The 25,667-nt window shown below is 36.6% G+C and overlaps 1 protein-coding gene across 1 annotated transcript in view; it reads right to left on the reverse strand.

Annotated features, from left to right (window-relative positions):
* Positions 1–19,726, reverse strand: part of LOC150097369 (nuclear exosome regulator NRDE2-like) — a 131,976-nt gene extending 112,250 nt beyond the window's left edge. Inside the window, exon 1 of the mRNA XM_090407654.1 lies at positions 19,274–19,726. Within this exon, the coding sequence (XP_090263780.1) occupies positions 19,274–19,400 (127 nt within the window). The 5' untranslated portion in view covers positions 19,401–19,726. The remainder of the gene's footprint in view (positions 1–19,273) is intronic.
* Positions 19,727–25,667: the final 5,941 nt, after the last annotated feature.

Below are 25,667 nucleotides of genomic sequence, written 5' to 3' on the forward strand. Positions count from 1 at the left end.
TTTCCATTCAACTCGATGAATCAACTTTCCCAAATAATGAACCACTACTCTTATCATACGTACGATTCATAAAAGAAGAAAAAGTTTGTCAAGAATTATTATTTGCTAAAAACTTGGAAGCGAATACAAAGGGAGAATCTATGTTTAATATCATGAATAAGTCTTTTCAAGAGAAAGACATTCCTATTCGTAATATTTTGTCTGCTGCTACTGATGGTGCTCCACCAATGACAGGGCGCCACAAGGGTTTCATAGCGCATTTGAAACAAGCAGTACCAAATGTACTCGCTATACATTGTGTTCTTCATCGTCAACATTTGGTTGCGAAAAATTTAAGTGAACGCCTGCACACGTCGCTTCATTACGTTACTATAGTCAACATGATTAAAAGCAATTCATTGAGTGACAGATTGTTTAGCCAACTTTGTAGTGAAAACGATGAAGATTTCAATCGTTTGCTGCTTCACACAGAAGTTCGCTGGCTTTCAAAAGGTATTTGTCTGAATCAATTTTACAATTTGTTTGATTCAGTACTAGAGTTCCTAGAAAACAGAGACGACGAATTGCAGGCCAACCTGATTACATCCAAAAATGACATCGCTTATTTGACAGACCTCCATAAAATATTTAATGAAGTCAATCTACAACTACAAGGTGATGAATTGAATTGAATTAAAACAAAAAAAGTTATTGCCGCTTTTGTAGGGAAACTTCTTCTGTTCAAACGGAATATGGACCGAGGGGGAATACAGCCACTTTTCAAATTTATCAGCAGTGTCTCTCAAAAAGGAAGATTTACTTGCATACTGCCAACACTTGGAGTTTCTCCATGCTGATTTCAATGAGCGATTCAAGGATATTCTAAACATGAATATACCAAATTGGGTTCAAGATCCTTTCTCACATGTAAGCACAGCAGGATCATCAAATTTAGAAGTGGAACTCATAAAACTCACAACAAATGAAGAACTAAAAATAAAATTCAAAACTGGATACCAAGAGTTCTGGCTTCAAAAATCAATACCGACAGTATCCTAGATTATGGGAAATAGTGCAGAAATTTTTAATTGCATTTCCATCTTCTTATTTGGCTGAGCGTGGGTTTAGTGCTGTAGTGAATTTACTATCTAAGAAAAAGAACCGATTGCATATAACTGAGCATGGCGATTTACGACTATTTTTAACGAAAGTTGAACCCGATATGAACAAACTTTTAAAAATGCCAGAGGCTCATCCTTCACACTAATTTGTTATTTTTTTCTTTGTATTTTTACTTTGTAAGTTCGAAATAAACCATCTAATGCATTTGATGGTGTTTTAATTATTACAATAAGATTCTTACTAATGTAATGCAATCTCTTAATATGTATTTCGAATTTTCATATTTAAACCATTGTATGAAACTTCACATTAATTTGTTATTTTTGCTTTGTATTTTTACTTTATAAGTTAGAAATAAACAATTTTGTAATATATTTAATGGTGTTTTAATTATTACAATAAGATTCTTACTAATGCAATGCAATCTCTTAATTGTATTCCACAATTTCATATTTAAACTGTGTATAATGTTATTCGAGCATACATTTTACAATCTTTACATATGGGCTACGTTTCACCAAAATCGGTATAGCAATAACTGTGTTCAAGATGAAGCACATATTGGCCACTTCTTTTTAAAAATTTAACGGCATAAGCAGTAATGTATCATCAGTTGCTATTTACGTCAAAAATATCAAACGGCTTGAACGCGGAAAACTGTTATAATGGGGGGGGGGGGTTTACAAAATTTATGTCTTGCAAAGTGGGCGGTGGTCTGAAAAAATTTGGGAACCTATGGATTAGACCAAGAATATAATTTCTTGGCATCTTTAATTTATAGAAACCATACATTTAGTAATGTTAAACTGATATCCCAATTCTTCTTCTCACCTTTCCAGCTTATTTGGATCTTTGTGCTTTGCATTATGGGATACTAAGGGATACCAATAGCCGCCATGTACATCCTACATAGCATTTTCTTTTTCTGCATACCTTGTTTGATTTCACTGTTCATCCATCTCACTCCTACTCTGCTTATTTGCTTAACTCTTGGTACATACAAGTATCCCAGTTGTGAAAATACTTCATGTGCAAACTTTGTTTGCTTACACTTGGATAAGTGCAAGCAAACTTTGCATACCAAAAGTTATGCAAATAAGCAGAGTAGGAGTGAGATGGATGAATAATGAAATCAAGCAAGGTATGCAGAAAAAGAAAATGCTATGTAGAATGTACATGGCAGCTATTGGTGACTGGATCCATTAAGAGTATAATGTGCAAGCTAGGAAGATGCCGAGCATGGTAAAGAAAGAAAAGGTGCAGTGTGAGAAGAGATTGGTTAGTCAGGACAAGGTTAAATCAAAGGAATTTTTATGCTATGCGGCAAGTAAGAGAAAAAATAATTATGGCAGGTGACACTGGTGGGTAGTCATGATAGCAGAATAACATGGTAGCAGAATAACAAAGGATATAATGGAATTATTGAACGAGCACTTTATCAATGTATATCATACTGGTGTAAATGACACGGTGCAATATATAGAAGGGAGGCAAGTATTAGGAAAATTCGAAGTGAAAGAATCGAGGTATCAGATATTGATTCAGTTAGATGTTAATAACACTTGGAAATGGATGACATATCACCACATATTTTTAAGAAATGTGTGCAACACTTAGTTAGGCCTCATCATGCTGGAGGTTTAATGAAGAATTAAAGAAGGAATTAAAAACTAATTTTAATGCTTCCAATATTTTGTCTCAGTAATCTTCAGAGAGTACAAATAACACTTGTCACACACACAAAGACAACACAATCTTAATGAAACAAGTGAGTGACTATAAAGTCCTATCTAGGTGGTGTGACCTCTATGGGAGTTTGTAGGTGGACTAGAATGTAAACTAGGCGCTCTGATGTTTGGAGAGTTTCTTAGGGCTGAGGCTGATTCCATGAATAGTCTTTCGAATTTGTATTTGCTACGGTGTATTACTGTAGCTTTCTTCCACTGTATTCTGTGGCGAGTATCCAGAGCATGGTCTGCAAGACCAGAGTGGCTGTACTTGTGAAAACGGATGTAGTCCTTGTGTTCCGAAATTCTGATATTAGCTGTCTTGCCTGTTTGGCCAAAGTAAGACAGTTTACAGCTGCAAGAGACCTGGTATACACCAGGTAGGTCTAGGGGAAGTGGTTGGTCTTTAGTGGAGCAGATAAGGGATGCCGATTTTCTGCATGGTCTGTAACAGGAGGTCAAGTCATGGTTTTTTAAGATTTTGGTAACTTTTTCCGAGGTACCTTGGATGTAGAGAATGGTGATAGATTTAGCCTTGTTGTGGAGGGGGGGGGTTGTGGTTTGTTGGTTTCAATATTTTTTGAATTTTTTGTGGGGGATAGCCATTGGCTGACAAAGTGCTGAGGATGTGATTTAGTTCAGTGTTTAGGGCCTTGTCGTTAGAACAGATTAGTTTAGCCCTGTTGTATAGTGTTTTCACCACTCCATATTGTTGTGAGGAGTGGTGGTGGGATTGTTGGTGAATGTACCTGCCTGTATGGGTGAGTTTTCAACTGAGAAAACCAAGGTTCCATCAAGCTGGCGGGTGATTAGTGTGTCTAGGAAAGGGAGGCCATTGTATTCCTCTTTTTCCAGGGTGAACTTGATTCTGGGGTGTTGGTTGTTTAAGTGTGTTAAGAAGGTGAGGAGTGTGTCAGAGCCATGTAGCCAAATAGCGAACACATCATCATCAACGTAGCAAAGCCATATGGTTGGTTTTTGTGAGGCAGAGGCTAAGGCTTTTTCTTCAAAGGTCTCCATAAAGAACCTTTGAAGAAAAAGCCTTAGCCTCTGTCCCACAAAAACCTACTATATGGCTTTGCTACGTTGATGATGTGTTTGCTATTTGGCCACATGGCTCTGACACACTCCTCTCCATCTCCTCTCTAACCTCAACAAATTTGGTTGTATGAGACAACCCCAAATTTGCGAGGCTTACATCAGCAGACCTTCAGCCCCACAGCCAAGAACACCTACTTAGCCTGCTAGGGGACACCATCAGGACTTTTAGGAGAACAATAGCTTCATCACTTCATTCTCAGTTACTGTGTTGTAGTGCCTACGTGCATGTGCCTTTTTTGTAAGTTCCTTTTGAAGATGGCAACGTGACATTGCTGAAATATCGGAAATATTTATTAAAGTGTAATTTAATTTATATTCTTATCTACGTTGTCAATTCCTTAAGTGATTTAGTAATGCATAACCAACGTATAAGCCTGTCTACGAGAAGGGACCTCTGATGATTACTGTTTCCCAAATTTTGGGAAGTTTTATGCATCCATATTTGTTTAAATTAGATTTCTCAATGCTGCAGATTCTAAAAACAGTCTTTCCTTTTTAAATTTACTATGGTGAAGTATGGTGATTTTTCTTCCATAAGATCCTTTGAGTTGTATCCAATTTGCAAGGCCAGATTGACCATAGTCGCAACTACAGATGTACAATTTGTGTTCATCTAAATGGATAGTGGTTGATCTAAAACCTGTCAGTCTGAAGTAAGCTAACTTGCAGAAACAAGTACTTTATATACTCCAGGCACTAAGAGAGGGATCTGATCTTTAGTAGAACAGAAAAAGACAGCAAGCTTCCGATGGGGCTTAAAAAGCTGTGTAGAGGTTGTACTTTTTTAAAACCTGGTTATTTTTTCTGATGTGCCACAGATGTAGGGGAGATGGTGAGGACATTTCTGTCTGAAGCAATGGCTGAGGAATGGGGGAGGAACTGATTATTTTTTTAATTCTTTAATCATTGTAACCATTGAATAGGAAAGTGTGTATATGCTTGAGTTGAGTTGAGTTGAAAGAGAGGTTCCACTGGAACAAAGATTATAGGCTCTATTGATTATAGTTTTAATGATGCCATATTGTTGAGAGGGATGGTGGAAGGAAAGTTTGTAAATGTATCTGCCTATTTGAGTGAGTTTTCTATATACAGTGAAGGAGAGGCTACAATACGGAAGGCATGTTACTAAAGTGTCTAGGAAGGATTCTTGGATGTAGACTATTGAGGTGACTGAAGGAGTCTAATGCATTTGAGCCATGAAGCCAAATAGAGAACACATCATCTATATATCTTAGCCAGATCTGGTTTGAGAGAGGCTGGTTTGTTTTTCAAAATTTTAAATGTAAACAAACATTTGCAAGATGGGGTAGGGGTGGGGGAACCCATAGCAGTTTCCTCTATCTGTTTGTAAATTTTGGTCTTCCAAGAAAAATAATCGGAACTGATGACAAAGGAAAAGAAATCTAAGATATCGGAAAGGAAAAAGATTTTTAAAGAGTTTTAAGCTATCATTTAAGGAAATACTGGTAAACAGTGAGGCGATGTCAAAGCTTACCAATATATTATTATTATTATTATCTGAGACCTCCAGGGAATCAAGGACTCATTGAGGTAGGCTATAAATCACCCAAACCAGCTGTCATCCCTTCCCTTAAATTCATTCACACTAGATGCACTCACTACCCCTAAAGGCAAACTATTCAAACTCCCTCACTACTCTGTGAGAGGAAAAACCTAGCTCTCACCCCTTTCTTGATTGCGAACAAACTTAACTTCCATTGAATGCCCCCCCATGTTCTCTCCCCACCTCCCATATAACAAAAAATTTCATCAGACAATATCTTATAGCACCCATTCAAAAGTTTATAGACCTCTATCATATTACCTCTCTTTCTCCTTTTAACCAGAGTCTGTAAACACATACTCGCAATCTTTCATCATAATCTAAATCCCATAATCCAGATATAGTCTTTGTAATTCTTCTTTGCACCCTTTTCAAGGCTTCTTTATCCTCTCAGAATCCAGGAGATCAAATCTGCACACAATAATCAAAGCCTTATAAAGAGGCTTTATCTGTATTATTTAGTGTTTATTTATTATTTATTATTTAGTTTATTATTTAGATTTTCAATCAAGGTATTAAAATGGGTAGAGTTTTTTATATAGGATGTAGTAAGTCCAGTGAGGGGGGGGGGGGGGGGTAAGAGAGTTTGCCAGTTTTTGGAAACAATCATAAGAGGTCCCAGTTTACATTCTAGGCTGCCTACAAATGCCCACAGAGGGCACACCACCTAGATAGTACTTTAGAGTATCCTACATGTTTTATTAAGTATTGTGTTGTCTTAAGTATTGTGTGTATGCTAGAAGTGTTATTTGTACTCTGAAGATATCTCAGTGACCGAGATGAAATATAAGCAATAAAATTAGTTTTTAATCCTTTCCTAGTGCTGTCATATTCCATTAAAACTCAAACATGATGTCCTCCCAGACTTAACACACCAGTTAGTTATGACCTTGACCTGGTTATTTAATGAAAGTCTTGCAGTGGGTAAGGTTCCTAAGGAGTGGAAAAAAAGGCAAAATAGTATCACTCCACAAGCCTAAGTCTAGGCAGAAATTTCCAATTATAGACGTATAACTGCAGTTGCAGTCAAAATGTTAGAGAGAGAGAGAGAGAGAGAGAGAGATTGGTTAAGAATAGAAAATATAAGAATGAGTTGAGGAACACTGTATTATTTATGATGGTCTGCATGAATTTGTAAAGGGTAGGTCTTGTATTAGCAATTTACTTGCATTTTATGATAAGGCAATGAGTGTGTTAGGTAAGGGAGAATCATATACAGTGATATTCTTCGACTTTGCAAAAGAGTTTGATAGATTATCACATAAGTTGGTGCACAAGTTGCAGAGGATAGAAGTAGACAGTACTGGTTAGATGAACTGGCTCTCTGAAGCAGCATCTCAAAAAGGAGGGTAACCAACGGCATGCCAAGATTTGTTCTGTTCTTGGGACCCTGCTGTTTAACATGTCTGTAATAGATATATCCTACGGACTAACTGGGGATTTTCAGTTGTTTGCTGATGATACAAATTTGGGAAGAATTACAACTAGCACTGCTGATGATAATAAAAGGAAGATTTGAATAGAATTTTGACTTGGACAACAGAATGGAGTTGTAGTTTTACTATTAATAAGTGTAAAGTATTGCATTTTGGAGTGCAGAAAGATAAAGTACTTAGAAAGAAGTCAACAGACACCCTCATGGGCAGGGTGGATTATGTCACGTAACGAATCATGTGTTCGAACTCAGAATGGCAAGGCCGCTGGCCTCCTTTCTGAGTTTCTTAAACAGCTTGACCAGCATGGCTGTCAGTACTGTTCTCCATCATCATCTCTACTGGATAATTACCAGCCCTCTGGCAAGAATCTAAGACAATTGTGGTTCCCAAGCAGGTAAAGTCTCCAGTTCTGTTGGAAATCTTCATCCCAATTGCCCTTCTATCTCAACCTACAAGCTCCTGGAAAAACTCTGCTCATCAAGATAGCTCTCCCTATAGAGCAGTGGTCACCAAAGGGGTCGATATGACATTGTTAGGGGTCGATTCGAGCTCAGGGGCCGATTGGGGGTCGACAGAAAAATATAAGACATCATTGTATGGGTAATATTTAATTCAGTTAACTTGGATTACCTCCATGACAAAAGACATGGAGGTAATGACAATGCAATTAAGAGTGAATCATGGGATCAGTACCCTCCATCTTTACAGGTCCAGGAATAGGACCTGTAAGATGGAGTAAGGTCATGAAAATAGTTACTGAGGCCAATCAAGTAGACCAAAATGACGTATTTACCAATAAACGGATGTTGGTGGTTCCTGCCGGCCGGCACAGTGGGAGTGAGATTGCAACACGTGCGTGGTTCTTATTTACTGATACTTACAAGTATTCGATCCCAGTCTCATTTTTGCGCATCGACATACAAGTGAGCATTAATGTTCTAAAATTCATCAACATACATATTATAATTCAATCATTATTCATTCACGAACTAAACTTCACTATGTTGAAGAGTTGAGCAGCGCTGGTAGTAATACCAGTGATATTAATACCAGTAGTTTATTAATATCACTAGTAATACTAGTGATATTACTAGTGATAGTAATAGTAGTAGTAATAGTGATATAATAATATATACTATATTATACATACAATAAACACTGTAACTATAAAATAAACAATCTAAAAACTCACATAAGCATCTTTTTTTGTTTGTCCTATTATAATTACGTAATAGTAAAATATAAGGGGGGTCGATAAAAAGTCAAGAAACGCTTGAAGGGGGTCGACGGGCAAATGACTTTGGCGACCCCTGCTATAGAGCAAGCTGGCATTACGCCTGGCAGAAACTACTGTGATCAAGACTTAGCTTTAACAACTCAAACTGAAGTTGGCTTCCAAAAAAAAATTAAAATCTGGTGTTGTCTTCATTGACTTTACATCAACCTATGATATAGTCTGGATCAGAGCTTAGTTCATCATAAAAAGGAAAAACAAGTTACACTTCCTAGAATCCATGCTCACAAACAGAAAAATTCTGGTCCATATTAGAGGAAGGAAAAACAGACCCAGATGCCTTCAGAATGACTTGCTCCAGTTTTGGCTCCAACTCTTTTTAACATCTATATTTCGAACATTCCCTCAACAAGATCAAACAAATATATGTATACACAGATGACATGGTGATACTTCACCGATCACCTTCCTTCAACTCCCTGGAGGATGCCTTGAACACAGATTTAGAGACTCTCGAGAATATTTCAAGCAGTGGCATTTAAAGCCAAATCCCATGAAAACAGCGTCCACACCTTTCCATCTTAACAACAAGCAGGCAAACTGCCAACTCAACTCAACTAATTTTCTGTGGCAGCCCAGCCCAGTCAAGAATGATCCTCATCTGTAATACATGGGAGTGAATTCAGATAGAGGTCTGACCTACAAAAATCACACTCCTAAAATAAAAAACAAAATAAAAATGAGAAACAGCATCATCTCAAGACTAAGTGGAACTAGCTGGGATTGCAGAGCTGAGGTACTTAGGATCTTGGGCCTGGCCCTTGTTTTTTGGTACAGAGTGTGCACCAGTCTGGGAAAGAAGTGCTCACACAAACATTATTGAATCCCAGCTGAACATAACCATGCGCACAATTAGTGAGACCCTGAAATCTACCCCTCTGCCATGGCTACCAGTGCTTTCCAACATAGTCCCACCAAATATATGAAGAAAATAGGCTTGACTAAAAGAAAATCACACAACTCTTATAAATCCCTCTAGAATCCAGCTGAAGTCAAGCCACCCATTTTGGAACATAATTGGAGCCTTTTCTGGTCCAGCACCTTCAACTCATAACATGTGGAACCAACAATGAACGTTGAACTTGCCAACAAATGGCTCTCTGTGTAAGATCCCTGCAGCAACCAGCCTGGCTTCATCCTTCTTAAAAGACTATGGACAACTATCAGCAGAATTAGGATGAATCAGGGCAAATGCAGCTATCACCTACATAAATGGAACATGGCAAAGCCCTTACAGTGACTGCATCCATATCCTACAGACTATCAAGAGTGGCTATCAACATTGGATAGTTGAACTCTGTCATAAGAATACATACAACGTAAGGCTGTGTACTATATTGATGGTGCTATACTGCAGGAAGTGGATGAATTGATGATAGACTGAAGTGTAAAGGACATATTGCAAGTGTTGCAAAGACTGCACGTTGTGGTCCTACTATGAGAAGTACTCTAGCATATAGGGATAAGGAGGTAGCTGTGTATAAAGCACTGGCCAGACCACACTTGGACTACTGTCTTCAGATTTGGTCATCTGATTTTCAATGTGATGTGGAAACATTGGAGAGGATCCAGAGATGAATGTCTACAATATCAGGATTCTGGAATGCTGATTATGGAGAGGGAGGTTGAAGAAATGTGGATTGCAGAGTTTGGTGGATATGGAAAAGTGATATGATGGAGTCATATAAGTCAGTAAAGGGATTTTATCAGATTAATCCAGAATAGATTATAAAAGGAAATAGAAGGCAAGAGGGAAAGAACCAGGGGCCATCTCTGGAAGTTATGTAAAAGTGTGGCAAAGAGGAGTGCAAGGAGTAATTTTTTATATGGAGAATTGTTAAGGATTTTAAGATTCAGTAAGATAAATATGTTGTCAGGTGAATGAATCTCCCATGATGAGTATACTGACTCCATGCAGGGTGTAATAATAATAATAAGGGATTAAGCCAAGAATATAATTTCTTGGCATCTTTAATTTATCAAACCTTACACTTAGTTATGATAAACTGATATCTCCATTCATTTTCTCACCTTTCCGATTTATTCAGATCTTGAAGTGCCATTATGTGTAGTGCACATGCTATTAATCTCACTGTAGTCTGGTAACATGTTTAACATAAAGGTTAAGCAGGTTTTAGATATCGGGTCCATTAACCTGATATCTTAACCCACTGTTATCATCAAATTCCTGATATGCATTGTCAAGGGTTGTGCAGAATACTGTGACTGAACCACATGAAAAGTTTACATTATTACTAAATTAACAACAGTGTTCCTCCAAATCAGTCTTATTTGTTAGGCCTCTGATGATGTTAGACATTTCAGTGTAATAAGTCTGCTCTAATTACATCAGTTAACTATTCTGTTAACTGATGTAATTAGAGCAGAATAGTTAACATCAGTTAACTATTCTGGTCATCATGCTTGTACCAAACACACACCTATAGTCTCCAGTTCTTTGACCAACTCTTATTTCCATTCCAGCTCTTATTTCCAATCTGTAAAGTCAAAATTGGTTTGAACACTGTCACAAACTGTAATTCAAAGTTTCAATTAATTTCTCTCTTGCACTACATAAATCGATTCAGTTCAATCCCTGCCATACCAGTTTTGCTTATTCTATTGGTTATTGCAATATTTAAATTGCCATCATTACTAAAAATTGAGCCCAAATAGCTGAAATATTTTACTTGTCCTATAGGTTTTTCCATTCAGGATGGAAATGAAGCTATTAACTGCTTATTTTCATAGTCATGTCTTGTCATTGTTGATTTTCATACCAAATTTGTTACAGCAGTTAATTAAAGAAGCCTATATACTTATACCAAAATTATTTATTATTATTATTATTATTCAGGCCTTCATGGAGTCAAGAGACTCATCATGGGAGGTCCTTCCTAGGAAACACAAAGTCTATCATACCACTCCTTGAACTCATTAACTGTTCTTGCTCTCGTCACTAGATCAGACAGTGCATTCCACACTTCAACCACCTCCACACAAAAAAAAACACTCCTCGCCCTCTTGCTTACAGCCTCCTTTTGCAACCTCCATGGATGGCCCCTTATCATCACTCCTTCCCACTATTCCACCAAGTGAAAGAACTCCCCAGTGTCCACCCTGCACCTGCCTCTCAACAGCTTAAAAGTCTCGATCATATCACCTCTCCTTCTTCTATCCACCAAACTCTGCAGTCCACATTTATTCAGCCAATCCTCATAACTAACATTGTACAGTCCTGAAATCATCTTTGTTATCCACCTCAGTACTCTTGCCACAGTTAATTTATCCCCTTCAAATCCTGGGGACTAAATTTGAGAACAATAGTCTTATCAGGGTCTAATACAGTGGTTCTTAACCGGTGTTCCACGAGAAGTTCTGGAATTTGTCATTTTTAAGTTAATTTGTCAGCAGAAATTAATTTAATGATGGTTTAATTGATGTTTAATTAATTATTAATTAATAATTATCAATTATTGATTAATAATAAACAATCAGCTAAATTACCAATTAATTATTAATTTATACATTACAAAATAACCAAGGTGTTCCGTTAAAATTTCAGGATTTGTGAAGTGTTACGTAGTCGAAAAAAGTTTGAGAAACACTGGTCTAATACAACGGAATGATAACGCTTTTATCTCTGCAGGTCAGCGTCTTTCTCATTATTGCAGCAATCCTCTGGGTTACCTTCACCACCTTTGCAATATGCTCACTGAATTTAAGTTTTCTATCAATCACCCCGAGATCTCTTGTCTCCCCTACTTCCTGTAGTACAGCTCCTCCAATCGAGTACGCAGCCTCCCATCTATGTATCCCAAACTTCAAGACTTTACATTTTGCTGTATTAAACTGAAACCCCCATTCATTTGCCCATCTGTATAGTTTATTCAAATCCTCCTGCACGGCCGCCACATCTGCACTGTTACTAATAACCCTTCCCAGCTTCACGTCATCTGCAAACAACTGAATATCCCCTTGCAATCCATTGACAATATCATTGATATAAGGGTTAAACAATACAGGTCCTAGTAGTGAGCCCTGTGGAATCCCACTTGTAACCTTCTGCTTCCTTGATATTGCTCCACCGAACACAACTCTCTGACACCTATCAGATAGCCAATCCTGAATCCAGATGACTAACCCTACATCTAAATCCATGCACTACAACTTAAATATCAGCTTATCATGTGGCACCCTGTCAAATGGCTTTGCAAAATCCAGAAAAATGGCACTATATCACTTTCCCTCAACTGCTCTTGTCACTTTATTATAAAAGGCAATCATATTACTAAACCAAGAGCACCCTTAAAAAATCCATGTTGATTCTCACAGATAACATTACCCTGATCTGCCCAACACTGTATATAGTCCCTCACTAATTTCTCCAAGACCTTAACTACTGATGACACACAAACTGGCTTATAATTAGACACTTCCAATCTGCTACTGCCCTTATGCAATTGCACTATCTTACTTTCCCTGAATACCTTTCCCATAGCCAGACTTTCATAGAAAAGCCAGGTCAATGGAACTGTCAGTTCTATAGCGTATCTCTCAAAATCACAGAAAGCTGTGGGACTAGATGGTGAAATACTATCTAGTCCCACAGCTTTACTGACATCATTCTTCCACAATCATTTCTCCTCCTACTGGCCACAAAGCTAAAAAATTCCCTAGGATTTTCTTTGGATCTTAGTATCAATCTCTTCTCATATTCCAGTCATGCCTTTCTCACCATACGAGACACTCTCCTGGCCTGAGTCTTATATTCTTCATGCATCTGCTCTCCACCCCTCTCCTTATATCTCTTCCATAATCTCTTTTTCACCTGCAGTTCCTATTTGATATTGTTTGTCTTTCACTTTACACCAAATTGTGTCCGCTTCTTCACTCATGGAATGCAGCTTACTATTGCTGCTAACAAATATTCCTTCACAATTTCCCGAGCACTAACAATATCCTGGCCTTCCAATTCCACCTTATAATTCCACATATGTTCCCTTTTCTTCGATACTCCTGCATGTCTATTCATCTTCCAAGTCAAACCACATGGTCACTCTCTCAAACTGGGGAGGAGGGGATGTCATTTCAATTGTTATCAGCTCTTCTGATGCCATGACCAAATCCAAAACTCTTGAACCTTTTGTTCCTTCTAGAACATGTTGTGCAAGACATTTGTCCCTCAAAAATTCTAGAAATTCCATTCCCTTATTACTACATGCATTTTCCTTTTCCCAGCTTATACTGCTGAAGTTAAAATCTCCCATAACAATCATTCTTCTTGCATTTGCCAAGCTCAACTACCTAAACATCTCCTGCTCCCCACCCTCTGTACTCCTTGGCTTGTAGCAACACCGAACTAAATATCCTGTCTTGCCCACCCCCCCTACTCACACCATATGCATCAGTGTCACTGCCATCCAAAGCTTCCATTCTTAGAGGACATAACTCATCACTTATCATAAGCAATACTCCACCACCATGTTTTTCTCTCCTATTCTGCCAAAAAATGCTGTACCCTGCTACTTCTATTCCTGTTATTATATCATCTTCCATTAACCACATCTCAGAGATACCAATAATCTTTGGCCAGGCTGATGCAATCAGTGCCACCAATTCATCTGCTTTATTCCGAATACTTTGCCATTAGTGTAAAGCATAAAAATGTCACTGCTTCTATTCCTATCATTATTCCTTCCAGACCTGGCTGGACTGAGTGTTACCTGATGGCTTCCCCCTTCCCCAAAGCACCCATTCCCACAAGAGGCCATCCCTGCTACCATCCACTCTGGGAATTCTAGTTTCCCAGTATTGACAGAATGACTCGTTCAGAAAACAGCAATCTCTCCAGATGCCTACATCTTTCCTCATTCAAATGCAAGCAGTCTCTCGCATACAGTTCCTTTCTATCCTCAAATGCTCTTCAAGCATCAACATATTCCAATCCTCTCTTCTGACATATTCTGGCTATTATACAATTCAGTATTACTGCTCTTCTGCTCAGCTCGTTACTATCATACCTGGGCAACACACACACAATCTTTCCTCTCTGTGCTTTCTTTTGTACAACCTCAAGCAAGAATCTCAGATCTCTCACCAACCGATTTACGCTGTCTCTCAAGTAATTCATGGCCACCATCACAATCATCTCATCCACCCTTTCACCCCACTTAATTGCCATAGCCACACAATCTATCGTTCCTCCAGACAGGATGCCACTTCTCTTGCATCCTATCTTGCACACCGTAAATTATCAAGTCTCCATACATCACAGTTCTTACCACTCTGTTCCTTGATTGCTGACCAGCATCCATCACTCTCTCTCCTCTAACTCTTTCACTCTGTGTTCCCCCTACTTACGTGCTGTCCTGGAATCAAGCCAGTGGCACACTCAGGATTTAATCTTGGAGGGGGGCCCAGAGCACTGAAGATTTAATCTTGGGGGGGGGGGGGGGGGGGAGTTGAGTAGACGATTTACAAATACACACTATGCATTGCATACTACCTATGACTGAGCATCTGCAGTGATTGCCAATACATGACAAGTAGTATAGAAATAGAAGACACAACATTAATAAAAAATTTTTAAAAAAAGAATTTTAATTAGGAAAAGATTTTTGGAAAATTTTCTAGTGTTTATTTCCATTTTCTTTTCGGGGGGGCCAGGGCCCCTTAGCCCTCTCACTGGGTGAGCCACTGCATCAAGCTATCCCTGGTTCCAGCACTCCCTGTCATTCTCACTCTCTGACTGTTTCCATTCTCTCCTCTTCTATCATTTCCATAACTCTCTCTTATTCCCTCTCTTCTACTGCTCCTATTCTCTCAATCCCATACCTCTCTCTTCTACTGTTTGTATTCTCTCCTCTTCTATCATTCCCATACCTCTCTCTCATTCCCTCTCCTCTACTGTTTCTATTCTCTCATCGTCTGTCATTCCCATAACTCTCTCTCTCACTCCTACTCCGATTCGACATGGGATTAACATCTCCAATTCTGATATCAGGCGTAATGCCACTTTCCTTCATATCATGATCCATTTAAATGATGAACAGCAGTAGAAATAGTGTAGCTTTTAAATCAAGTGGTCTTATACCTGATTTTAAATCAAACCATGTACATTATCTTCCTCAGTTCTAACTGCTAATTTACATAGTTGCTCCAACAACTTAATATAAAATCTCATTTTCCCCATTTTGATGTTTGCCCACATCACTCTACATGAAACTGCATGATATTCAAGATTATCCTTGTATTCAGAAGGAACTAGTTAAATGCTACAACTAGTTCCTTCTTTTGATGATCATTATGGCTTGAATATAATATTTTCTAGTTGATATTTAGAAAAATTGCACCAGCATTTATCTTCTTCATTTTGGTAATGCCGATTATATCCTGTGGTAGTTCTCTAATTCTTCTCCAGTTCCTTTTATAGTACTGCTTCTTATGTCAATAGTGCCTATATTGAATTTTGACGGTGTTGAGTTTGTTTCAGTAGCTGGCTTTTCACAATTAATCCTGTTTTTATCTGATTCAGCAGCTGGCTTTTCACAATTAATCCTGTTTTTATCTGATTCAGCAGCTGGCTTTTCACAATTAATCCTGTTTTTATCTGATTCAGCAGCTGGCTTTTCACAATTAATCCTGTTTTTATCTGATTCAGCAGCTGGCTTTTCACAATTAATCCTGTTTTTATCTGATGAAAAAAGAGAGAGAAAAAAAAAGCTTGCCTTGTTTAACTGGCCTGGCCAACATGATATTTCATCTTGCTGTGCCATCATCTTTTGGTTTAAGTTAATACAAAATACAACTTGATTGGCTGAATACCAATCTGCCAGCCCATCCTTTTTACTCAGTCTAACTTTAATTAAAATTCCTTAAAAGGCTATGTGGAAGTTTCCTACCAGTTGTCTAGCTCTGACCCTTAAGCAACTCTAATCTCATTGTTTGGAGCTTAAATATCAGCTTGTCATGTGCCAATCTGTCAAATGCTTTTGCAAAATCCCAAAAAATTACAATATATAAAGTAGCCACTCTTGCTATTATATAAAAAAGCAACCGCATTACAGAAACAAGATCAGCCCTTAATACATCCATGCCAACCTGCTCAGATTCTATTTCCTTCATCTACCCAAGTCAATATGCAAACTTTTACCAATTTGTACAAAATCTTAACCACAGAAGTAATATAAACTGGTCTATAGGTATGGATATCTCTATTCTATCACTGCATGCATACAACAATGCTATCTTACCTTCCTTCTACTCTTCAGGAACTTTTCCAGTTATAAGGATTTCATTAATAAACTGCAAATTGATGACACTGTTAGTTCTTAAGTTCATTTGAACAATTCCTTAAAATATATGGTGAAATCTCATCCAGTCTGTTCCACCACCTAGCTAATGTCTGAAATACTTAATATTCTAAACACATCCACTTCACTCACTTCTAATCCTTCAATCTTCTTTTCCATCCCCCTATGAATAAAACCAGCTTTGCCAGAATGAAATATCCTTAAATATTCATCACACAACCAGCTGTTTCATTTTAACAAGGTTATTCACCCACAATAATTTTTTCTTCCTGCTGGCCACATCAAAAGAATTATTTGGGACATCCCTGAACTCTGATGCCAGTCTCCTGTCATATAATGTTCTCCCCTTGTTACTATACCCATCACTCTCCTTGCTTGAACTTTAGATACCTTGTGAAACTGTTCTCCCCTTCTCACTCCATACTTTTTCCATAACCAACTCCTTTTGCATCTAATTTCTGTTTGATTTCCTTAGTGATCCAAATTTCTTTATTTTTCTCATTCATGTTATATAATGGAGTATTTACTTGAGTGCCAATTGAAGCTGTATTTTGGATATTAGAAAAAACAAAATCACAGAAGCATTAAAATAATGTTTAATTCATTCCTAGCATTATCTTTATTTCATTAAACTAAAAACTTTACTTATATATACAATTTGCACCATTAAAATTACTCCTTTTTTGATTCCCATGCTTCTATACCTTCAAATTCCTCATTCCATGATACTTCTTCAAATCGGTCCCCCATCCCACATATGTTCTTTTCTCTCTTTTGAATGTCTCTGCAACCTCTAAGAGTACACAATCACCAAATGGAGGCAAGGTTATCAGTCACAATCAAATCCTCTGATACCATGACCAAAAATCTTAATTTGATTACTTCTTACTTCTATCACGATGTCTATGACATTTGTTCATCAAGAATTCCAAAATTGAGTTCCTTTATTATTGAATGTTGCATCCTCTATCCAATGTACGTTATCATAGTCCAAATTTATAATTGCCACCTGTTCTCCACTTACCAAGCCAATTTGGCTAAAGATTTCCTACTCATTACCATCTGAGTTCAGTGGCCTACAGCAACTTAATATCTACTCCTGCGATCACCACTTTAAACTTTGTACTCTCAATGCCCTCAGTGTCATATCACTCCTGATTCTCTACTGTGGGAATGCACAAATATCCAGCTGTCATAAGTAACACTCCACCATCCAGTTTCTTCCCCTATTCTGCTAAAAAAAAAACTATATACCCATTCCACCTCTATTCCTGTCTGGACATCATTTTCTGTCAAACATGCTTCATTAAAAGCAATAATCTTTGAACAGAGCGAGTCAATCATCAATGCTCATTCCTTTTATTCCTGATATTCATATAAAAATAGATTTCCATATAGAAAAAGTTGTAAGTGTTCATCTATGTGCATGCCAGCTGTGCTGGTTCTATGAATGATCCCATGTCTTTTATTGCCCTCTCCAGTCTCTACAATATACCACTTCCTCAGCTAGCTTCGTACACACACACAAGGCCATGCTTGCTACTCTCCATTCTAATATCTATTTCTCTGCTCTAATACAGTGCTTCCCAAATTCATGGATGTAAAGGCCCCCTTGAAAAATTAAAATATTTCACGGCCTCCATCGAAAAAAAAATTGTAATACACACATAATATTTATTGTATTTATATTCAATACAAAACATACACAGCAAATGCAGATATTACATTTTAGCATCTTACATACACATTTGATGTAGCACAGTTAGTCTTAAAACATTTTAAATTTGTTTTCATTATTTCACGGCCCCTTCAACAAAACTAACAGCCCCCAAGGGGACCACAGCCCACAGTTTGGAAAGCATTGCTCTAATTCACTTGCTCATGGAATTGCAAATACTTGCACTTCAAATTCAAATGCAAAGCATCACAAGCAATTCAAAAATGCACATATTCCAAACATCACTCCCCCCCCCCCCTCTCTCTCTCTCTTCCTACACATTTTCACAATGTTATTCATTAACACCACTCTTCAGAAAAGTCATACCAAGCCAGTACACTCACCAGCTTTCCCAATCTTGTATCTTACCTTAATTATTATTATATTAAATGTGTTGGTGAAAAGTAAGATTTTAGTATTAATAGAGATGTTTACAAATATTACTTTGCATTGGTTACTACTGCTGTAATTTACTTCTATAATTAAGTATGCATTTGCTTTGTGTGTTCTTTTCTAATCTCAGGAAGCAAGAATGGATGTAGGTGTCTCAATATTATTATCATTATGTGACACCTGGAAGGGTTCATCCTGGGAGGGCACACCAGTCCACTACACAATTCACCATCTCCTCTACTTAATCCTCCAACTACATAACGCCATCTACCGCCCACCTATAACAGAATTTTTGTCTGTAAACTGAGTGTTCTCACGGCAGATTTACCTGTATGCGGGATGAAAAGCCCGAAGTTCCGGGAGAAAAAATCCCTATTACCTCCATATGAGATCGACTAACTCACCTCCAACGGAAAACGCCCATATAAAAGGCGTTTCCTTTCGTCACGACGCGAATCGAACAACTTCTTTTTCCAGTCGAAAAGCACACTGTTCTGTCGTTCTTCAAATTGCGCTACGGAGGTGCTTAAAATATTGACATTGTAATATATTAACATCAGGCACTACTGGCAACATTAAAAAGAAATCACAGAAATACATAACGAAAAATAGTGAGTAAAACTACCTGGAGCAGTTGGTGGGACAGTATTGGCATGTCCATATGCAGCGAATATTGTTTGGGTATAATTCTCAGAAATCTCTTCTGGTGAGAAATCCTTTCTAAATAGAACATTATCACCTGGATTATTCATTTTTAACACTTCAGGTACAAAGAGGTCTTGATACAACAATACATTCGCTCACACATGCTACTGACGTTCCTACTAATACCAATATCTCCTTAAATGAATGAATTTGTGTTCACCATAGGCAGGCGTAAACTTGTTTTTGCAAACAGTTTAATAATGTGTACTCCATTTATAACAACCGAAAAGTCGTTTAAGAAATACATTACATTTTCACTTTTGTGATATAAAACAAACAATAGCCAGCAAACAAAATATATTATATTATTTTATTTTTTAATAATAAGAACTGGATAAGGATCGACAAACACCCTTAGTAAAAGAAATTAACACTGCACGTGGAAAACTACGTTTTCCCAAATTACAACAACAAAAATCATATGTAAGCTGAAATCAGAAAACTACTACAGCGCCGCTTAGAAAATCAAGCGAAAAATTTTAAAAAAAAAGCAAAAAGGTTGGAAGATTGGGAAAAAAAATTGTTAAAGAAAGAGACTAATAGGTAATTGCAGAAATCAATCTATGTTGAAGCTTAAAAGTTTCGACCTAGAGAGCTTATGTGTAACGCAACGCTATAACAACTAAGTTGCCTTTATTTGCGCTACTTTAAAACACTCGAGTTCAACCTGGAGCCGATATGTTCACCTTCTTAAGATTTCCTTCTTTCTTTCTTCTTTTCAATACCGTAGCGCAAATAGAATTTCTGTTGGTGAATGCACAACAATAATAATAATAATAACAGTTGTTGTTGTTGTTGCTTTCGTACAGGCAGTGGCGCACCCAGGATTTAATCTTGAAGGTGGGGGGGGGGGGGAGATTGAAAGGATAAAAATATTTTTAATGCAATGAATTTGAATTTAAATTATAAATACTTTTATCCCTTCAACTAAAATTCGTTCAATTTCATTCATTAAATAAAATTCATTAGGTGATTATAAAAATTTATTTAAAGAATAAAATCGACTTTTCTTTTCTTTTTACAAAGCTCTTGAATTATTTCAGTCGTGGTTACATTAATCTCTCTGTGTATATACAGCAAATCCAGTCCGTTCAATCGTGATTGTGTCATAGTAGATCTTTAATAGGTTTTTAAAAGGCATAAGTTAGAAAATGACCTTTCACTGGAGCATGTTGTTACCGGAAGCGTTGCAAATATTTTTAATAATTTATAGATGCTAGGATATATCATTTTGTCACACTTTGAAAATGCATTAACGGAATTTTGGCATGGAGTTATTTCAAACGGTTTTTCAAATTTCTTATACCACAACTTGAATTCGGCGTTTAAAATTGCTGGATATAAGGCAAATCGTCGGCATAAAATTCACACAACTGACGAAAATCTTCCATTGCACTTGCTGTTGGAGCATCTTTTCCATTTGGTAGAAGAGAAAAAAAAAATTTTTCAAAATGTTTCGGTGCCGAGTGAAACGTTCCTGAAGTTGAGTAAATATTTGGTCAATAAATGGAATGAAAATAGTTCTCCTGAAACACTCTTCTACAGAATCGGCTGGAACATTGGACCTTAATGTTTGTTTTGATGTAGTCCTTGACTTTTTAATGTCAATATTAAAATTATTGGCTTTTATACATGCTTCATCGTAAATATCTTTAAATGAAGAATCTGATGTTTCACGAATGGTATTTAATTGAGCCACAACATCATCAACAAAATTTAGGGAAATTAAGAGGTCGCTGACAGATTTTTGCGTTATTTTAGACAATGGTACGCAAATATTTTTTGCCAGCTAAACAGAGATATTATAAAACCAAATTTACACAATGAATTATCCAAAAGTTTTACATTAGAGAACAGGTCTCTGTCTTCCCAAGAAATGATTGTTTCAAGACTATGAATCACTGCATCATATAATTCCACCATCGTCATGATGGCTTCATGGCGTTCCACCCACCTAGTCGGGCAAACTTGGCATAGTTTCTGTCTCTTAGTATCCGGTGTATATTTATCAACAAGGACGTCCTGTCTCTTAGTGGGGGGGGGGGGGTATTGAAGAAATTGTGTACCTTTTCAATTATGCCAATGAAATTTCTTATTTCAATCTGATACAGCATTTCCAATTGCCAAATTCAAACTATGTGATGCAAAATATATAAAGCTTGTAGATATATAGCTGATATGTGAGATTGGATACTATTAAACTTTCCGCTCACTGATGCAGCACCGTCGTAACCTTGCCCACGTAAATATGACAAATCGATGCCATAATTATTTAAGCTTTCTAATATTTTGTCGGATAAGTTTTTTCCTGTAGTGCTTGTTACAGGAACAAATTGTAAAAATTCTTCACAAACTTTGTTGTCATTTTCTTCGTCTATATACCTGACACACAAGTAAAGATGTTCAGTGGTACAGATTCATCGGCAAGAATTGAAAAACATTTCGCCGAATTAATTTTTTGGACTAAACGGTTCAAAATGATTTCATTACATGCATTTATAATTTGCTTTTATATGTTCCAGCTAATGTAGGTAGCGTTTTTGGCAGAATGTTTATAATGTTCAGCCAAGTTTTCATCGCCCCATCGATTCTCCTTAACAAAGTTCGAAAATTGCCTTCATTGGCGATTGGCTCCTATTCAAATGAAAATTCTCCATAATCATGATGTCCTCTCAAGTGTATCTTTTGTCGACCACATAAAATTACTGTTTTTATAATCGGTTCTAATCGTTTCCGATTAACTGCAGTTTGTGATGCACTATCTACATCAATTTGTCGATTGATTGGAAATATATTTTCCATCTCGAATATTGTTTAGCCTTTCGTAAGTCACAACAGCCGTTATATGATATTTTGTTTTTTGATGATTATTAAATTTCTCAATAGCTTTCTTCTAATTATTACAACCTTACATAACTAACTGCCTAGGTACTTCAGATTTAGATTTTCCAACATTAGCAGGTGCAAAAAACACAATATTTACAGTACGCACTATTTGCAACTTGAGAGTACACACACCATGTAAATTTTTCAAACCATGTGTATTGAAAATTTCAGTTGTGATTTGCAGCACAGGTTGCAGGAAAATTTAAATTTGGTTCTGGTTTCCACAACTTGTTCATGATATCTAAATTATTGTCAGAATTAAATGTTCGTTCTTTCAAGAATGCGATGTCGTGAGAATTATTAATAACTAAGGAAGTACTTTCTTCTGGATAATTCGATGGTTTTGTCTAACCTACGACTGGGAAACCCGAATCCAAATTGGTATTGACAATATTAATAGCGCAAACATTGTTACTAACATTTGAAAAATCTTTTTTTGGAATTTTTGAAATAGTTCAATAAAATCCTCTGCATACGTTTTTCAGCCATAATTTGAAATACAATATCCTAAAAATAAAATAAAATATTTTATTAATTTAGCTTTACAATGTTATTGAAGAATTTACGTACGATAAAGGTTACTCTTCAGAGATGGAAAGCTAAGTTTAAAGTTCAAGTTATGCTTTTCAACAAACCCAATGGAAAATAGCATAGAATACAATCATATCGCACACGACCTATGACTGAGCATCTGCAATGATTTGCCAATACATGATACCCGTGATCCTCTCTGGCCCAGCTCGGACAGCATTTCTCACCCTTTCCCAAGGACCTGTAAAATGCCTAAAACAATTCTATTGACCACTAAGTTACGTTTTTAAAAACGTAACTTAGTGGTCCATAGAATTGTTTTAGGCATTTTTTTTTAAAAAACGTATGTGGGGGTTATGAACATTTGGGAAAAATTGTGCTATTTGTAACATAATAAATATAAGAGCATGTTTTGAATATATATGGAAAAACAATTAACTTGGAAGTAAATGATTAATAGTGTATCATCATTGAACAAAGTATTAATTTTTATTAAACAAATAAATAATATTATATAATTATGTAACTATTTACTTTAATGAGATGGATGAGCTTCTCGGCATTGCAGAGTTGCTGGATATCTGGCTCAATATTAGTCAACCTCAGTCGAAGATCGGCACACACACTAAGACGAATTCTGTATTTTGTTTTTATTTGAAGAAGCGATGAAAATCCTTTCTCACAAAGATTGGTTGTAGAAAACTGCATGGCGATTTTCAATGCTTCTTCAGATAAATCGGCAAATTCACTTTTCACTGAAGGCGAGATCCAGAATTGAGCCAAAACACGATCACAGAATTGCATTTTAAGTTCACTGTCACTTGAAAACTCGATTAGTTCTTTTCTCGATAACGAACGGTCATTTTCGTGACTGCAAACCTGAAATGGATCATGAACCCACAGAAATTTCTTATAAACGTTATTCGGAAAATATGTTTCCAAATTCTGTTTCAGAGTTTTGAGGTTGACACAAACCTTTCTCAGTGGTTAAATTCTAAACTAATAAATTTCGGAGCCTTATACAAAATAACCAATTGTATTTAGCTTTGAATACTATCCGGAAAAGCTCCAAACCTCCCCGTCCCTGTCATCACGGGTTCGTAATCAGGCTACTGTTGATATTGACTTTATATATACATTCAAAACTGTAAAGAATTGTTGAATAATAACACAATAATATAGGTATAATTACCGTAAAAGGAGAACGCCACAAAACAGAAAAATGTTCCTACAAAATAGCCAGTTGCATTTACCTTTAAATGCGATCCACTGGTCGAGGTTCCAGCAAGTCAGCAAATCTCCCCTTTCGTTCGGTGTATTAATATTATCGCATTGCAACTGATGGGAATTCTGTGTTTCTGTGGATTTGTTACAGACCTCTTTCTCTTCAGAAATTACACACAAACTGTCATTACAAACTCGTCTTGTATTATCACTGTCATCTGAACTATTTTTCCGTTTAAAGATGGTTTCAATGTACTTATTCGTAATTGAAATACCGTACTTACTCAAATATAATTCGCTCTCGCATACAACTCGCACCCCTGTTTTACTTTTCGAAAAAAGAAATTAAAATTTCGCATATACCTCACAAATGAAAAAAAGCTGAAACACGTTCAGAGCGGGGGCGATAGTAACTTCCTCTGTGGTAAACACACGCCCTCTCCAATTGTCACTATATTGAAGAGGCAAGAAAAACAAGTACTTTTATTATGTCTGTGAATAAGGTACTAGCAGTCTGTGTAATATATTTCTCAACAAATAGTGCAATTAGAAACAACTAGGATAAAAATGACACTAATTCATGAATCATCCGTCCCCTCATACAGAAACTATGCTGTATAGACTCAAACAAACTCATTAGTTAGATACTGGCAAACACAGTATCTAACTAAAAGCTATTGTTATTAATTAGATGTGTGTGAGTTCGCCTGCCCTAAACCAGTAATTAAGTTCATCGGAAGGTGTTAAAATTTGTAAACGTCTTAAAACTAAGAAATATATATATATATATATAGTGAATGTTGTTATGGCAGTTTCACATATTATTGGAATTCGGTTGAAGAGTGTTGGCATTTCAACTCAATTGTCAGCTTGCTTTTATTTTTCAGTCGTGCGATTTCCAAAATTTATATAAATACTGGGGTTAACTCACAACACACTTTATCCATGTATTACTTAGCACTTCTGAAGATATATTGAGAATTGGTTGAAGGAGGAAAATCTTCAACAATAAAAATCAATAAGCAACAAGCAAATCTGGTCATGTGGATAATATGTTCACTTCAAATCTGAAAAAAAAAAACAGCAAGGGAAGGTGGATGCAATAAAATCATATTGTTGTTCACTTCACCCCTCTTTTATTACTCGTCATTCGGCTATTATAAATTAACACAGTTGCAGAATGTTCATTGAATAAACATTCTGCCGTTTTTTTTTCAGTATCCATTTTATTTCAATAATTTTTACTTATTCAATTTTAATATTTTTTTTTGGATAATTAAAATATATAGATTTATTTGGTTGATTTAAGTCTGCCTGTGGACCATAGGTTGAGAAACACTGCTATAGAGGGCTCTCACCTTATGTGCCCCTACTTCATAAGTTGTATAGAAATAGAAGACATGACACAACATAAATGAAAAAATGAATTTTAATTAGGAAAAGTATTTTCCTAATTAAAATTTTCTAGTGTTTTTTAACTTTTTCTTTTGGAGGTGGCAGGACCCCTTGCCCTCCCCTCGGTGCGCTACTGTGTACAGGCACCTCTTAGAGTCGGAAGACTAATCAGTGAGAACAAATTTATCCACACAATCTATCATACCTCTTCTTCAACCAATTAACAAACAAAGTATTAATAAACTGACTCTGGAAACCCTTCCCATTCATTCACAACT

This window comes from Typopeltis vanoorti, chromosome 17 (assembly GCF_054136105.1).
Source record: "Typopeltis vanoorti isolate ZY-2024b chromosome 17, IOZ_Tvanoo_1.0, whole genome shotgun sequence".
NCBI lineage: Eukaryota > Metazoa > Arthropoda > Arachnida > Uropygi > Thelyphonidae > Typopeltis > Typopeltis vanoorti.